Raw genomic sequence first — 17,500 nt, 5'->3', positions numbered from 1 at the left:
ATACAAATGTGAAAGGAGATTGGGGAAGGCAAAGTTTCACGCTTCAGGAAACTCGTTCGAAAATGCAATCACCAGTCCAGAATCAGGTGAAATTCAAGATTTGAATTTGATAAACCACTCGTGCAGTTGAAAGGACACATTTACACAATGGACACTTGAGCACTTCATCGACATATAAAAATGACTTCTGTAAATCTGGTGCATTTGCAATGTTCACATATTCTTGAGGGACCATCCTTTTTGCCTTTTGACCCCCTTCTACCCCTCTCTTTTACACCATCCTGAACACCTCCACTCCCATTTCCTCTTTCGAGTATGTGTTGTATCGTTGACTCCATAGTTTACCATACTACCAGAGCATTCCACACTGTAACCAGAATGGCACTAGATGGAGATGACCAGGCTGAACAGTTTACATTGTGTGTCCTGCTGATAGGCTGGACAATTCGTCCTTGTCACACACCAAAATCGAATCGGCTTGTTCTTGTCACCTCCCTAACTAACTCGCCCACCAGGTTTTGTCATAATCCGTCCGCAACTTTTTGAAACATCATGCTATATATCGTTGTTTTGGCCTTGTCTCTCAAATTGAAAGAATCACGTAAGAAATTTAATATTGCTCGTATCTGAATATTCTCCAAAATCTCATCCATGTCCCACACACCCAATCCTTCCACCAAGGTTTGTCAGAATCTGTCCGTAATGTTTTGAGATGTCCTGCGATATATTGTTTTTTGCCTTATCTCTTAATGGTGAAGAATCACTTTTAAAATTCTAGTATTCGGATCTTCACCAAAATAGAATCAATTTGTCCTTGTCGCACACCCAACCTGTCCACCAAGTTTCATCTGAATCCCTCCATAACTTGTTTGAGAAATCCTGCTTGCAGACAGAAGAATAAACAAAGGTGAAAACATAACCTCGTCCACGTTCTGTGGCACCGGTAATAAAAGCTCAAGTCGAACAGAAGCATCCATTCCCAATAACAAAAGTACAGTCAATTCTCACCAATTCAAACAGTCATTATCCAAAGACTATGGCGATACAATGATTTCTGAAACGATTTGCATGTGGCATGAATAATACTTTGCCATGGCTCATGGCTGTCTGCATTGGTGGATTGTTTAAACGGTAGGTTTTATAAACTTTAAGTTGTCCAAGGTTTGCTCTTTTGTCTCGGGTCTGACATTTTGGGCGTTGGAAGCGATTGCTCCGACAGGGTCATTGCTCAAAACATCAACTTTTCTTTACTTTCCGCGGTGGTTAACATGTCCTTGTCAGCTTCTATTTGATAAAACCAGTCATTTAACTAAATTATACAGTCCACTAGAGATTGTCAATTGCTGATGGGGACTTGCATAGTGCCCCCTTCCCCCAAACCCACCCTCGTGCCACCTCCTCCCTGTGAGGGTTGGGGGACTATTTGCAATTTTTGTCTATGTGGGTGGCATAGTCCATGTGTTTTAACCACTAACCCCTGCTGAAAGGAGGTGGTGTTAAGTGTGGGGAAAACGAAGACCGATATGGCATAGTGCAAGTGATTCATGGACACCTTTTATCTTTTCTTTCTTTTTCTCTCGAAGAAGATTTGCAAACATGATAATGATTTAATGATTTGCAGGTGAAATCAACTGATCATGATCAGATGACCAAAGGAATTATGGAAGGCCTTTACAATAAAGGATGTTCTTTGTCATGTTGAGTGTTGGAAGGAAGTCATCCGTTCCTGTACGGATGACTATGGGGGAAACTTTGCCCTCAATTTGTTCATGCCTTCAAGGGTTTCGGCGTGAATAATGATGCGTTGAAAGCATGACATAACATCGTATAAATGGACAAGACTGTCTGCTTTGATGTGGAGGAAGGTGATGTGGAGGAGTTGCTGGATTTGTACTGGGTGGAGCTCAAATGAGGACCATCTACTACTGGAGAAGGGAATGCCAGGTGGATCTTAAATATTATAATTTAAATATAATAAACCACCAATATTACAAATAGGACAATAAAAATGAGGATTGAGGCAGCACTCACCCTAACCACTGCCTCTTATAATGGGAAAGTAGTTTTTCATTCACAACACTTGCTCTCAGGTTGAAGTTGAGGAGCTTACCTATGGAGGATGGCATTGGGGACTACACAACCAGCCTGTCGTGGGCTTTGAGGTTCATGGTACGCCATGATCTGTTGGTTCGATGCCACACACACACACACACACACACACACACATACTTGATGACATGGCTCATAAGACTACGCACTTCCAATCCTAAATCATTAAGCTTTGCCGGGAGCATGAATTTCTTTTTTTGAGCGTGAAAAACAGGGGTGCGGTTAATACACTGGAAAATACGGTAACCAATTAATTTTTCTTAGATTAATTTTTTTTGATCCTGTTAAATTTTTCGATTAATTACTTGATTAATTAATTTTCAAAAAGTTGCAGATTCGGATGAAACAGTGATGGTTGTGGTTTGGATATCCTATTAGCCAGGTGAAGGTGGATCAGACTCGGCAACGGTTGCTCGAGTGAGATGTGCATGGAAGAAGTTTCGGGAACTGAGTGGCGTGCTGATGAGGAGGAGAGTGTCGCTGAAGCTGAAGGGAAAGGTGTATGCTGCATGTGTGAGAAGTGTTGTGATTTTTGGGAGCGAGACATGGGTAATGAACGTAGAGCAGCAACGAAGGCTGGAAAGGGTGGAAATGCGAATGGTTCGATGGATGTGCGGAGTATCGTTGAGAGAGAGGAAGACAAATGATGAATTGCGAAAGATGATGGGAATATTGCCTGTGATTGATGCTGTGAAGAGGAACAGGTTGAGATGGTTTGGTCATGTGTTGAGGAAGGATGAAAGTGACTGGTTGAGAAGAGTGATGGAAGTTAATGTCGAAGGAAGTAGAGGACGGGGAAGACCGAGAAAGACTTGGCTAAAGATGGTGGAAGAAGAAATGCGGGCAAGGGGGTTAACAAGGAGAGATGCAGAAAATAGGGCAAAATGGAGAAGATTGTCATGGGGACCGCAAGGCTAACCCCCGCTCTAGCAGGGAAAATGGCCTTAAAATGCATGTTGTTGTTGTTGTTGTTGTGTTGTATTAGCCAATTGATTAAGAAATTAATTATTTTTAGAATTATTTGTTTAAATTGTGCAATTATTCAATTAATCGATCATTTATTGTACACCGCCCCCTCCCAATTCCATCTCCATGTGCTGCACGGTGGCATTTCCGAGCTCTGAAGGATATGTTATTTATTTATTTGGCATGGTGGCAGTACACTTTGAATGGAGCTCTGCTATTTACCTTTGCCACAAAAGGTGGATGGAGGTTATGTTTTCACCCCTGTCTCTGTCTGTTTCTTTGTCCCTTTATTTGTGAACAAGATATCTCAAAAAGTTGTGGATGGATTTGGACGAAATTTGGCAGGGAGATAGCGTATGGAACAAGGACGAAATGTTTAGATTTTGATGAAGATCCGGATTCGGATCCGGCTTGTAGAATTTTTTTTTTTAACGATTCTTCACCATTGGGAGAAAGGGCCAAAAATGATACATAGCAGAATATCTCAAAAAGTTGTGGACGGATTTGGACGAAGCTTGGTGGACCGGTTGGGTGTCTGACAAGGACGATTCGATTCGATTTTGGTGAAGATCTGAATATGGATTCGGATATGAGATTTATTTAATTTTTTAGTGATTCTTCACCATTCAGTGATGGGGCTAAAACCAACATATAGCAGGATATCTCAAAAAGTTATAGATGGATTTAGACGAAACTTGGTGGACAGAGTGTGTGTGACGAGGAAGAATCGATTCAATTTTGGTGAAGATCCGGATCTGGCTAGTAGAATTTTTTTTAAGCGATTCTTCACCATTGGGAGATAGGGCCAAAGTCGATATAAAGCAGGATATCTCAAAAAGTACAAAAGTACAAAAAGTACAAATCTCAAAAAGTAAAGATCTCAAAAAAAGAGCGGACGTACGAGGGAACATCATCAAAGTACTAAAAAGGTTTCATCGATAAACTTTATCGATCCGTCGCTAACTTTGTATAAACTCACAATGCTCTTGGACAGAGTACTTCCTCTAAAGCAGGGGCGGGCAACCTTTTCAGAGTGAGGGCCAGATGAGACTTTTGGAAGGAGATCGTGGGCCGGAGTGAAAAACGAAATCTCAGAATTACTATATTTTGTTTACATGAATAGATTGTACAAAAATTGCATTGAACACTCTACAAATCAATGAGACTGCTGGTGCTGTTTGCCATGAAGAAGTATTTCCATGTCTGGCTCGATGGTTGAGGTAGACAACAGAAGAATGTCATTGAGGTGGTGGTCCGAGAGTTGGGCGAGAACTGAAATACAGGAAATGAATCAGTCTGCATACTTTTTTTTTTAAAGAGTTCGTTTTCCTTTTAAACAAAAGTTCGTCAATTTCGTTTTCCTTTTAAACAAAAGTTCGTCAATTTCTTTTTTCTTTTACAAACAGAAAGTTCGTTATATATATTTTTTCTTTACAAATAGAAAGTTCGTTATATTTTTATTTTTACAAATAAAAAGGGAGAATAAAATTATTTAAACGCAGCAAATGAAAGATAATAACATGTTCTAACAAACAAAACAAAGCAAATTGAAAGAAAGTGAAAATTGAAATAGGTTTAGAGAACTCTGCGGCGCTTACCTCTTTGTTGCAAGTTATTTGTCCCAGACACCAACGTTTGTCGCAAGCTGACTGAATCGGAAGGACGTCCGTATCACATGCCGGCTGATTTGAAAAGACCGCCTATCAGCAAGCAGGCGGTGTCTAGGCAAGACAGTTCCCCGTGCGCATGTCTTCCGGAAGAGGACGGTGCTGAAGACAAAATGTCCCTTTCTTGAATTCAGACCGGCTAAATATAAACTCTTACATTTACAAATGATATGAGTTTTACTGGGAGGTCCGCGGGCCGGATTGCAATAATAAAGCCTAGCAGGGTGGCGGGCCGGACGCTAAGCCTTCGCGGGCCGGATGTGGCCCGCGGGCCGGGGGTTGCCCGCCCCTGCTCTAAAGGGTCTCACCCCCCCCCCCCCCAAACATATATATTTGTTTTCAGTTTAACCCCCCTTACTCACTCCTCCTTATAACATAAAGAAGGGGTTAAATTAAATGTTACAAAAATACTAATTACATCGATTTACCAAACTTTAAACATCTTCTTCAGAACCGCTGAACCGGATCAATGCGAAATTTTACTAATGTGATCAGTGATCACTGCACATCGGATTTTTATGTGAAAAAACAAAAAATATTTTTTCACATAAAACGGTTTTTTTGCGCGCAAAAAAATTATTTTGCTATTTTCGGAGAAAAAAAATATTTCGCCCTTTTTCGGGAAAAATAAAATAAAATGCCCTTTTTGGTAGAAAATGGCTGTCAACGCTAAAAATAATTAGGGAATTTTTCGAAATTTTTAACCGATCTAAATTTTTAGCTGCGATCGATCTCAAAAACAAAACGTTGCGTGCGTTGCGTCCCCAGCGTGTACAGCAGTGAGGCGGTGTACTACAGTGAGAGAGTGTACACAAAGTGTGAACAAGTCTCCTATCAAGATGAGTGCTGCTCTTCGTGACAAGTGGCTGAAGGAATTCAACGCTGGTGGCGATGGGGCCACCTTCAAGTACGTGTCGAGTGACACGGCTTTCTGTCGAGCTTGTGAAAAAACTTTCCGGGCGAAGCAGAAGTCTGAGCTGGCCCAACATGTCCGAGGAGACCGCCACAAGAGCAACTTGGCCTTGAAGAAGAAGAGTACGGTCACGCAAGCCACCATGGAGGACTTTGGTGGCGGAAAGAGGCACAAGTGCGACGTCGTGGCTCAGGAGCTGTGCCAGGCCATGCTGGCCGCTGGCATCCCATGGTCGAAATTGGAAAACCCTGCCCCTCCGGTCGTTCCTGGAGAAGCACATCACTCTCCAGATCCCCGATGAAAGCTGGATTAGAAAGCACTACCTCGACAAGTGCTACGACGAGGCCTTGGCGGGGATCCGTGCCGACCTCGGACAGCAGCCCATCTGGCTGTCCGTCGAGACGACCGATTCGGCAGGTCGATATGTGGCCAACATCATCGTGGGACGCTTGTCCAAGGAGGGGTACTTTCGTCCCCACCTCGCCCAGTGCATGTTTCTGGAGAAGACCAACTCCGGGGAGATCGTGCGCGCAGTCAATGACACGCTGCGCTATCTTTGGCCTGATTTCAAGCCGGAGTGCCTCAAGGTCCTCGTCAGCGACGCCGCGGCCTATATGATCAAGGCCGGCCATGTCCTGAAGAAACTCTTCCCGGACTTGCTGCATGTGACTTGCGTTGCCCACGCGCTCCACCGTGTCTGCGAGACAATCCGAGAAATGTTCAAGGACGTCAACGACCTGATTGCCACGACGAAGAAGGTGTTCGTCAAAGCCCCGTCACGTGTTGTCCTTTGGAAGGAGCAGAAGCCCAATCATTCTCTCCCCCCGGAGCCCATTCTGACTCGGTGGGGGACGTGGATCGACGCCGCGGTGTTTTACGCCGAGCACTTCGAGGCCGTCAAGGACATTGTGGACCAGCTGAACGATGACGCGATGGCAATCCGGAGTGCCAAGGACCTTTTCGGAAAGGCGGACATCAAGCTCAGTTTGGTCTTCTTAAATGCCCACGTGTCGTTCATCCCGAAGATCCTTAAGCAGCTGGAGGAGGCCGGCATGGAGCTGGCCAAGGCCTTCCAGCTCCTTGATCAGGCCAAGGAGGAGCTCGAAAAGATCCGAGGCTGCCGTAAGGAGATCCTGCTCACCAAGTTCAAGGCGGTGCTGCAGCGCAATCCCAACATTGGTGTGCTGAGGACAGTGGCTTTGATCCTGAATGGAGATCAGCACGGATCTGAGGTTGGTGTGCCGGCTGGAGTCAAGCTTGCCGACATCCCCATCTTGCGGTACTGCCCCATCGTCAGCGTCGACGTGGAAAGGTCCTTCTCCGTCTACAGAAACGTCCTCACCGACCGCCGACACCGCCTCACCAAGGAGAACATTACCAAGATAATGATTTCAAACACCTACTTTAACCGTTCCTAAAAGGGTCTTGTCAATTTCTTCTAGTCCTCTACTTATCAAACAATGCGGTTGCAATAAAGGTACCTGAACGTCATTTTTTACCTGTTTACTAGCCCAGAGTGCTTAATGTTGTGCAGGAAAAAGCTTACCATTTTTTGTTCTTTTTTTGACTGATTTCTGAAAAATTTGGTAATAATAAAAAATGAATAAAACAGGGGAAAAAAATATTTCGGGATTTTTTCACATAAAAAAAAAAAATGCCGCTTTTCAAAACATAAAAGGCCTATTTTCTTAACATAAAAATCCATAGTCTAGACTGATCACCTTTCCATGGAGATAAAAATTTGCAGAAAAAAACGTCACGGGTCACATGGGTTTGGCGGCCAAATTGGTTTTAAAAATAAAACTTAAAAAAGCTTTTCTCCAAAACCGCTTTTCCGATCGATACAAAACTTGAAACATATGTGTACATTCCAATTGGGGAAAATATTTGCAAACTGACGTCTTCAGCCATGTGATTTGGCCGCCATCTTGAATTCAAAAAAAAAGATTCCTGCAGGTCGCACAATATCTGCCAGCAACCCTCTTCTGGTGAAATTGCCAGAAGGCTCGCAAAATCAAGACTCTCTGCTCACCTTCACTCTTTCATTCCTCTTTACTCCCTCCTATGGAACAAACTCCCTCACTCTCTTCAATCCCACTCCTCCCTCCAGGTCTTTAAAACAGCTGTTCATCACCATATTTAATCTTCCCCCATCCAAAACCTTGATCTTTTCTACCCCCGTTAATTCAACCCAGATCCACTTCTTTGAAATACCGACTTCTTTCCTGGAAGTCCAAGCAGTGTCCAAGTGTTTTATACTTCTCCCATCCCCACCACCCCCTACACATGCCTCCTCCCTCCATGCCCTCTCCCTCCCACAGATATTCTGATGTCCCTGTTTTCTGCTGTTGTGCTTGTGTGCTTCCTTCTCTCTCCCCATCTTGTCTCCCGCTCCCTTTATTGTATGTTTTGTGTCCGGTTATTTTTTTTTGTTGTTTTTTGTGATTGATAGCTCTTACACGAGCCTCGATCTTGTATACAAAAAAAAAAAAAAGCAGATCTCAAAAAGTTGTGGATGGATGATTTTAATTAAATGTGATTCTGTATTGTGATTTTCTGGTCTACTCTGGGATACAAAACGTAAGCTGTTCACCTGATGTTCTCGTTTTATTTTGGTTGCCATGTTGAACAGTGTAGATCTTTTTTGCCACTGGTAGTTGGTGGGTTGTCTTCCTTATCTACCAATAACCTATGATCTCTATTTAATTCATTATTTTCACACTCCCTTCTTGCTGCTCAATGCTGTTCTAACTAGAACGCCACTCACTAGAGCGCATACTCCCGCCGTGGGTCAAGTTGGAATAGTACAATTTCACAAAAGTTTGAGGGAGTAGTTCAGTGACAACACAAGACAACACAAGACCGACACTGCACAGATATATATTTAGAATATATAGAAAATAATGTTAAAAAAAAAAAGGCAATTTCACTTACATTTTCGGATTTGATGTTCAATTCTATATGAGAGTGTATTTTGAGGCATGTGTGACTTCAAATAAAATTGAAAGCCAGAAAAACGTTCGTTTCATTCCGTAGGAATACAACATGTAAAACTGGCCCAAACGTCAAAACAAAACTCGCTCATTTTAAGTCGTACAAGCTAATGCGACCACTCATTCTTCTGGGAAGAATCCCATGCACATGCTTGTCACACTTATAATTAACCTAAGTCTTTAAGTTCATCAAATACTGACACCGCGATTGACATTCGCTGAGGTAAATGTTGATATCTCTTCTGAGGTAAAAACAACAAAACAAAAAAAAAAACAGTTTTAAAGCATTATACGTCAAACGATATATTTTATGAAACGGGGAAACCGAATACACACTTTGGTGGTTTTAAAATGATAGAGTATGTCTTTATTAGAAAAAAAAAAAAAAAGAACCTTGAAGACCGCTGCTAACAAAATACACCGCTCGAACGCATAACCACGAGTTTAAACTACATTTACAACAAATATGAAAACTATTTTCATATGGCAATGTTAACTAGAACGCCACTCAGTGGAGCGCATACTCCCGCCGTGGGTTTAGTTGGAATAATACGTTTTGTTTAACATCCCCTCTCCCCAAAACAATAAATGAAAAAGAAAGTAAGCCCTAACTGTCAGATAATTTATTTTGATATATCTCGGAATTAGAGGAGAAAAACATCATTTAAGAATAATAATAAAAGCTTTAATGCAGTAAAACAGAAAAAATCTTTCCCAAATAAATTTCCAAAAAAAATTCCTGGATCCAGAATAATATCCTCAGCTTCACCATAAACTAATCAATTCTTCCTTATCCAAAGGGCAATCATCCCACCAACGTTCATCCAAATCCGTTCAGAACTTTTCCAGATATCTTGTTCACAAACATACGAACACACACACACACACACACACACACACACACACACACACCCACACACAAGGACGGACACGATCGAATGCATTACTACCTGGTGGGAGTAATAAACCTGAAAATCGCAGAGCCAGAGCCAGAATTATTTATTTGGTCTGGGAAGCCCATGCGAGGTTTCTTCTTCAGCCTCACAACCCTGGGTGAATATGCGATCTTTTTAAAAAAAGTTAGAATTTTGCCAAATCTGTTTTATTCGTTTAATATACCTCAGCCATTGACAAATCTGGAACTAAGTCTTTATAAGTTCATCAAATACTGACACTGCCATTGACATTCACTGAGCTAAATGTTGATATCTCTTCTGAGGTTAAAAAAAAAAAACAGTTTTAAAGCATTACACATATCGATCGATACATTTTATAAAACGGGAAAACCTAATACACACTGGTGGTTTTAAAATGACAGAATGTCTTTATTAGAAAAAAAAAAAATGAACATTGAAGACGACGCTGCTAAAAAAAATACACTGCTCCAACGCATGAGTTTAAACTACATTTACAACAAATATGAAAACTATTTTCATATCACAATGTTAAATATAGAATATATAGAAGATAATGTTAAAAAAAATAATGAGCCCTATCTTCCAATGATAAACAATCCTTCAAAAAATTCCTGGATCCGGAATAATATCCTGAGCTTCACCAAAAACTAATCAATTCTTCCTTATCCCAAAGGCAATCATCCCACCAACTTTCATCCAAATCCGTTCAGAACTTTTCCAGATATCTTGTACACACACGAAACACACACACACACACACACACACACACACACACACACACACACACACACACACACACACACACACACACACACACCATCGAATGTATTACTCCCTGGCGGGAGTAACTAGCCAATTTTTTGTTTTTACTTGATTGCTTCATGGTATTTTTTGCCATTTGTTTCTACGAAATGTCATAAAATGAGGAATGAATATTGTGTTATGTTTACTTGGTGTTTATTAATTTGATGCACTTTCTTATCAGATGATGCCATTGACCTCGTGTTTCTATTTTCCCATCCCAAATTTTTGTTGTTGTTGACAGCGGAAATCCTATTTTATCACTCCACCAGCGATACACACACACCGTGTGCATTCAAATGAAAACCTCATTAACTTCTCCCCGGATACACTTATCACAACAGGTATTTTTATTATTACGATTGCTTTCTTTATTAGCACATGCAGCGCAAAGACTGTAAGCATCAGTGTCCAATTTTTTTTTTTTAACATGAATTGCAAGGATATTAATGGGCAATCGACAAACACATTTGAATGGTGTCTGAGATTTGAACCTGGGTCTCCTACATTTTTTGGAGGAAGTCGGACACCTTTGTATCTGAAACCAGCCGACCCCCAGATAGTTGGTCTCAGCGAGGCGTTGCTGTATTTAACTGGAACATCACCAATATCCTGCCCCACATAGCGACATATGATATGTGCTAAGTTTAGATCATGTCAAAATTAATAGTGGTTGTCTGGGATTTGTCCTGGGATTAATTCTTATTTGTATGTGTTTTCAAAAACTGCAGTTTTGGTGCTACATATATTTACTGGCTTACTAAGAATCATACAATATACAATTACCCTCACCGGATGAGAGGGTGTTGCATATGGGTTTGTTTGTCTTGTTTGTTACCTCCACCATCTGCGATGGACGGTGGTTGTGTTTTCACCCTTGGCTGTTTGTTTGCATGTTTGGGTGCAGGATATCTCAAAAGGTTGTGGATGAATTCGGATGCAATTTTGTAGGCAAGTTAGGTGTGTGACACGGACAAATTGATTCGATTTTAGTGAAAATCTGGATACTGGAATTTTTGAAGTGATTCTTCACCATTGAGAGATGGGGCCAAAAATGTACTGTATATTAGGATATCTCAAAAATTTATGGATCGATTCGGATGAAACTTGGTGGACAGATTGAGAGTGTGACACAGACAAATTGGTGAATTTACCAGTGGTTTGACCTGAATCCAGATACAATTTTATTTTAAAAAATTTCCAAGTCTTTTACTATTGAGAGTTAGGACCAAAAAACGATATGTACATTGCATGATGTCTCAAAACGTTGTGGGTGCATTATGACAAAACGAGGTGGATGAGTTGGTTAGGTGACAAGAACAAGCCAATTTAGATTTTGGTTCAGGTCAGCAAATCCAGCCTATCAGTGGGATGCAAATGTAAACTGTTCAGCTTGGCGGAGTTGTGTTCTACCGAGTGACGTTCTAGTTTTTGTTTTTTGTCCATATAGAATAATGCTAACGTAGGCCACAAATGCCACCTCATGGTAGCCAGTAGTACATCTTTTTTTTTTCTTTTCTTTTTTTTCAATCGAGTGCTTCTGTAAAGTATGTACAATTAGACTAAGTACTATGTCTGTACAATATGCTGTAAGTACTATGTCTATACCGTTAGACTGCAAGTACTACGTCTATACAATATGTATGATTCAATTAGAATGTGAGTATGTCTATAAAATACGTACCATAAAAACCACACAACAAATCTGGGTGAGGGTATGCAATCTTTGATTGCTCATTCTCGTTGCATCTGCTGCCAAAGGTGGATGGAGGTTATGTTTTCACCCCTGTCTGTTTGTTTTGCTGTTTGTCTGTGAACAAGATATCTCAAAAAATTGTGGATGGATACGGTTGATATTTGGTGGACAGGTTGGGTATGTGACGAGGGCAAAATGAGTAGATTTTGGTGAAGATCCAGATCCATCCAGATCCAAATTTTTTAAGTCATTCTTCACCATTGAGTGATAGGGCCAAAAACAATATATGGCATGATATTTCAAAAAGTTGTGGACGAGTTATGACAAAACTTGGTGGATGATTTGATTAAGCGACAAGAACAAGCAATCAGATTTTGGTTCAGGTCCGAATCCAGAACCGACCAATCAGTGGGATACAAAACATAAACTGTTCAGCCTGATGGAGGTTTGCTCACTACCAAGTGCTGTTCTAGTTCAGCTTGTGGTTTGATTGACTTGTATGCACTCCTCAACTGCTGGATGGACTGAGTGAGTGTATTACAAGTCCTTGCGGTGTAGAATATTACAATATCACAAAAACTACAGTCGTGGCCAAAAATATTGGCACCCTTGCACTTGTTTCAGATAATGCACAATTTCTTCCAGGACAATTTTTTGAAATGAAAAAATATTTTTGTATCCACATATGTATTTCTTTGGTTTGCAGTGGAACAACAAAAAAAGCTGAAAAAAATTACTAAATCTTAGCTTATTCCACACAGAAATCATAAAATGGCCCAGACAATATTATTGGCACCTTTTAGAAGTTGTTAGAAGTAATTAGATTTCAAACAGGTGATTAGCCTTTGCTTTGGCATTTAACTCACTTGTGGTGAGTTGTAGGTGCCTGCAATATAAAAATCACTCATTCAACCAGTTTGAATAGAGAAAATGAGTCATTCTGCTGTTTTGTGTCATTGTGTGCATCACAATGAGCATGGAGAAAAGGAAAACCAGAGAATTGTCTGAGGAGGTCAGACACAAGATTGTAGCCAAGCATGGACAATGTCAAGGCTGCTACAAGTCCATCTCCAGAGACCTTAATGTTTCTGTGTCCACCATACGCAATGTTATCAGGAAGTTTAAGGCACATGGCACTGTAGCCAACCTCCATGGACATGGCCTCGAGAGAAAACTTGATCGAAAATTGCAGCGAAGGATTGTTCGAATGGTGTAGAAAGCACCTCAATCAACTGCCAAACAGATTCAAGCTGACCTTCAGGCACAAGGTACGACAGTTTCAACTCGCACCATCTGTCACCAACTCAATATCTTTGGCCACGACTGTACCTGATTAATTTACTGGCGTGCTCTACTTTATGCACTCCTAAACCAATGGATGAAATGTCAAAGTTGGGTTTATACTTTGGGTGTGCATGGGAATGTTCTAAGTTGGAAAGACCACCTCCAACTTAGATTTTTACTTTAATGTTAAAGTGGATAACTGTATAAAAAGTGGGTGAATTATCATGCCTGATAATTCACCGCTGGGCAGAATAACTTGAAAACCTGAGATTATCGTGAAAACATAAATAAAACTCAGAGATTCTACAAATTCTAAAATGTGCCAATTCTGTGCTCTACGAGTAGTATAGTGGTTTTCAAAAGTAGAAAACTATAGAACATTCTACCACGTTTGGATGGGTACCTCCAACTTAAAGCTCCCCCCTGGCCCCTTCCCCACTTGCAGCGAGTTTTGCTAATATGTGAAACCATGCATGATAATTGAGTTCTTTTCATTCATGATTTGGAGTAAATCAGTTCGGAAATACTCGAGCCATTTCATACATTTAAAAGTATTTATTTTTCATATGACTATATTTTATCAAACATCCATTTGCATCCCAGATATGTGAATGCAATGATCTTCCTTCACCCCTTCCCCTATTTATTTCTTGTTTTTGTTCTTGATAATCTTGATTTTGATTCTTACTTTACCATTGCTGCTGAATTGAGGCTAAAAGTGAATCTTCGCCTTAGTAATGAATTGTCGACAGACCAAGCTCAACAGGATGAACCAAATAATGTACCGTGTATCTAGTAGTACTGTCGGGGCCAAAGCTCAGATTCCTTTTGATGAAGGCGAAGCTTCACACCTAAAAGGTTGCAGAGCTGCAATTTTTATCTCGACATTAAGTAAATGTCAGAATAAATATTTTGCATTCTGGGGATCCCTCGTCATTTTGTCATGCACTACAACACAAGCACTTTGTAGTTCCTGTCAAGCTTCAATGAACTGTAATTTAAATATGGTGCCCTGGAAGTGACATCAGGTCATAAATTCCCAGTAGCAGCAAGAAAATCGTCGCAAAAAAATTCTGATGACCTGAATTCTTTTGATAAATATGTGGCATGAGGAAATCGTGAAAATGCAATGGCAGGTTCTATTTGTCAGCCTCGAAGTTGTGTAGACGGGGGTTTTATAGCGGTTGAACATCAATCGCATTCCTTGTGTTTTCAAACACTGCAGTTACCAAGTCAAGATGATTATTTATTTAATCCAAGAATGCCAACTTAACGTAACCGCACACCTTTGCCAGTGTCACACATTTCCACAATGTATTCGGCAGTGTTTGAAATTCCAGAACAAGTGAAACTTACTGAAAATGGTTTCAAACCCTCCATGCCGAGTGTGGTGGTCGCAAAACCGTACCATCGGTGGTAGTTACTGACCTCTTCAAAGTATTCTCAAGCGTGTTGCAAACAATCTTGTTGAAAAGCTGAGACTGCGCCTTGCTGCATTCGGTGATTAAAAAGTCGTCCACCTACTTTGTCATATTGGCCGTTTACTCAAATACTTGATGAGAACCCTGGGCTTTGTCTCAAAGGAAAACCACGGTGCAGTTTGGAGTGGCAGCCTAAGTGCTCGGCCATTCATCACTTGCTGTCACAAAGAGGTGTTCTTGGGTTAATTGCTTTCTTGTAGGGGATGTTGAGATCACCCAAGAACTCTTTTATTCCCACTTGACCCTTTTTGTGTGAATGGATTCTGTTCCTGTCCTGCAGGCTGTTCTGAAGCTTCAAGGTTGCCAATGCTTTTGGAAATATATTAGGGTGAGTTGTTTGTGTTGGCTTTAATTGCACTGACTTTTTTTTTGAGAAGCCGACTCCGTCACTTAGTGCAACAGGCAAAGCCTGATTTTATATACTGTGCAGCAATGCTTTGTCCTTGTCCTGCAAGCTTCTTTTAGGCCTCATTATCCGTAGCTTGATGTATTATCAATGCTATGTGGTGTCAAAGGAACTTGTTACCCGTAGGTTGTGTGATGTATTAATCTTTGTGGCATGAATCAAATTTTATAGTCCTGGACCATCTAATCTTTTGAGACCGTTCAAAGCTGGCAATTACCTGGTTTTACAACCGTTGGTGTTGCATTACCAGGACTTGGAATTATGGAAAGCTATTCATTTGCTTCGGTTGTTTTTCGCTCAGAAACCAGAAAAACCAAGCCGACAACCTATCTGGCCCATGGGGATTGGCATTTGAAAGCACCCATATCACTATTTCATTTTTGGCTCACCTTTCACTTTTTAAGTAATTTGGCACGTGTAGTTTGTTGCATGCACAACAGGTTAGCCCAACGAGTGGGCAAGTATGGAGGTTCATTTCATTTTTTGCTTGTATTTTCAACATGTATAGATGTAGTCATCTCTTCTGCTCCATTACTTGCCCACTTTCTCATTATCACGAACACTAGGAATGTTGATGTTGTAGATTGTAGAAGGTCATTTGGCCCATTTCTGCACAACATTAACGATGAAATATTTTCGGCTTAGACTTGAATTCATTGTAGGTTGTGGCGGTGGGGAGTGAGGGGCGGTGTGATGAGACTCTCTCTCAGAAATCACAATCATGACACAGATATCCATCCATACTACCAACCAAAATCCATTGACCCTCCATCCCCAATGCTTCAAGGCACCTATGGAAACCTGTCTACTGCATCCGTTTTCACGACCGTTCCCGAGCGACTATTCCATGCATTAACTAGAACGGCACTCGGTAGAGCACATACCTTCTTCAGGCTGAGCAGTTTACGTTTTGTATCCCACTGATAGGCCAGATCCGGATCTTCACCAAAATCAAATCAATTAGTCCGTGGCACACAACCAACCTATCCATCAAGTTTCGTCTGAATCTGTCGATTAACTTTGAGATATACTCCTCACAGACAGACAAACACGGGTGAAAACATAACCTCATCCACCTTCGTTGGCAGAGGAAACTACTCTCGGTCAAAGACGACTCCTTTGCTACCAAAGCAAAGTCTGGTGTTGGCTTAACAGTTAAGGTGGCTGTCTTAAGATCTTTGGGTCTTGAGTTTGAGCCCCTGTCGTGCCTTTGAAATAACATCAGGTGGGTTGACTCAGCCTGTCATCCTTCCATGGTCGGCAAAATGAGTACCTCCTTACCGGTAATAAGAGGCACTGCATCAGCGGCACATCCACGCTTGCATAAAATGATGCAATCGGCAGTCACAGGATGCATACAAAACAACTACTACCAGAGCAGAGAAAGAACTGAACTTCTCTACTGCCACAGGCTGTAGTGCTTGGTCCTTTCACTGTCCATTCTGCTGAAAACCTCTTCTGCACAAAATCCTTATACCCTTCATCTTGTTAAACATCTTTCAGAAACCCTCGTAATTGCATCCTTTGTGATGTATAAATTTCTGTTCACTTCAGCCTCTCCTCTTAGTTTGGTTAAGTTAGCCTTGAAATCTATTGTATCTTTCATTTTGAAATGGAGCAAAATCTCCTTTTTTTTTTTTTCATATGCAGCGATAAATTGCTAATTTGAAAGTGTTTGTGCTGAGGAGATACTCTGAGCGGCTTTTGTGCCAAGTAAGGGTCCAATGCTGCATAGCAATTGCTGCCTTTCCATGCACTTCCGACATGGTAAGTGGCAGTGCGGTGGCTGTGCCTGCCTGTTTGTGAATTGGGTATGACGACCTGCATTGCAAGGACAGATTTCTCTTTGAATGCGTTATCGCATTGCCTTCTGCTTGCAACTTTTTAGTGTTTTTAAAAATTATTATCTTTTTCAATGGGTTTACCAAAATAACAGCGTTTTGGCTGCAATCTTCCTTGGGTTAACTGTAGATTTTCTTTTGTCATCTTTGAAATGACTGACCTACTTTGTTGTTTGAGCACAGTACCATGAAGCTAAGTTTGACCTCTAATATTATGTATTCATTCTGCAGTGGAATGTTTGGCTTGCCTTGAACACTACAGTTTCAATATATATATATATATATTTAAATTGCAGTAATGGCCTTTGCTCGTCAAAATAGCAGTTTTGAATCGCGAGGTTGTTATTTAAAGTTTTCTGTTCTGAGAAGTTTGTTGCTGCCACATATTTTTTGAAAAAGTAGATTAATATATATATATATATATAT

The 17,500-nt window shown here is 40.9% G+C and overlaps 1 protein-coding gene across 4 annotated transcripts in view; it reads left to right on the top strand.

The window, feature by feature from the left end:
- The window catches only part of LOC137423410 (uncharacterized), a 190,368-nt gene that overhangs the window by 124,171 nt on the left and 48,697 nt on the right, over nt 1–17,500 (top strand). For 3 of the 4 annotated variants that reach the window (XM_078774220.1, XM_078774222.1, XM_078774221.1), the window contains 2 exons: nt 1–86; nt 10,611–10,710. In XM_078774220.1, the coding sequence (XP_078630346.1) occupies nt 1–86; nt 10,611–10,710 (186 nt within the window). Of the gene's footprint in view, nt 87–10,610; nt 10,711–15,107; nt 15,156–17,500 lie in introns of all 4 variants that reach the window. The other variant, XR_013622858.1, reaches the window with a different exon arrangement.

The sequence above is a fragment of the Myxine glutinosa genome, chromosome 3 (assembly GCF_964187855.1).
Source record: "Myxine glutinosa chromosome 3, kmMyxGlut1.1, whole genome shotgun sequence".
Taxonomy (NCBI): domain Eukaryota; kingdom Metazoa; phylum Chordata; class Myxini; order Myxiniformes; family Myxinidae; genus Myxine; species Myxine glutinosa.
The sequence above is the reverse complement of the archived record's forward strand: the minus strand, read 5'-3'. Positions and strand labels throughout refer to the sequence as shown.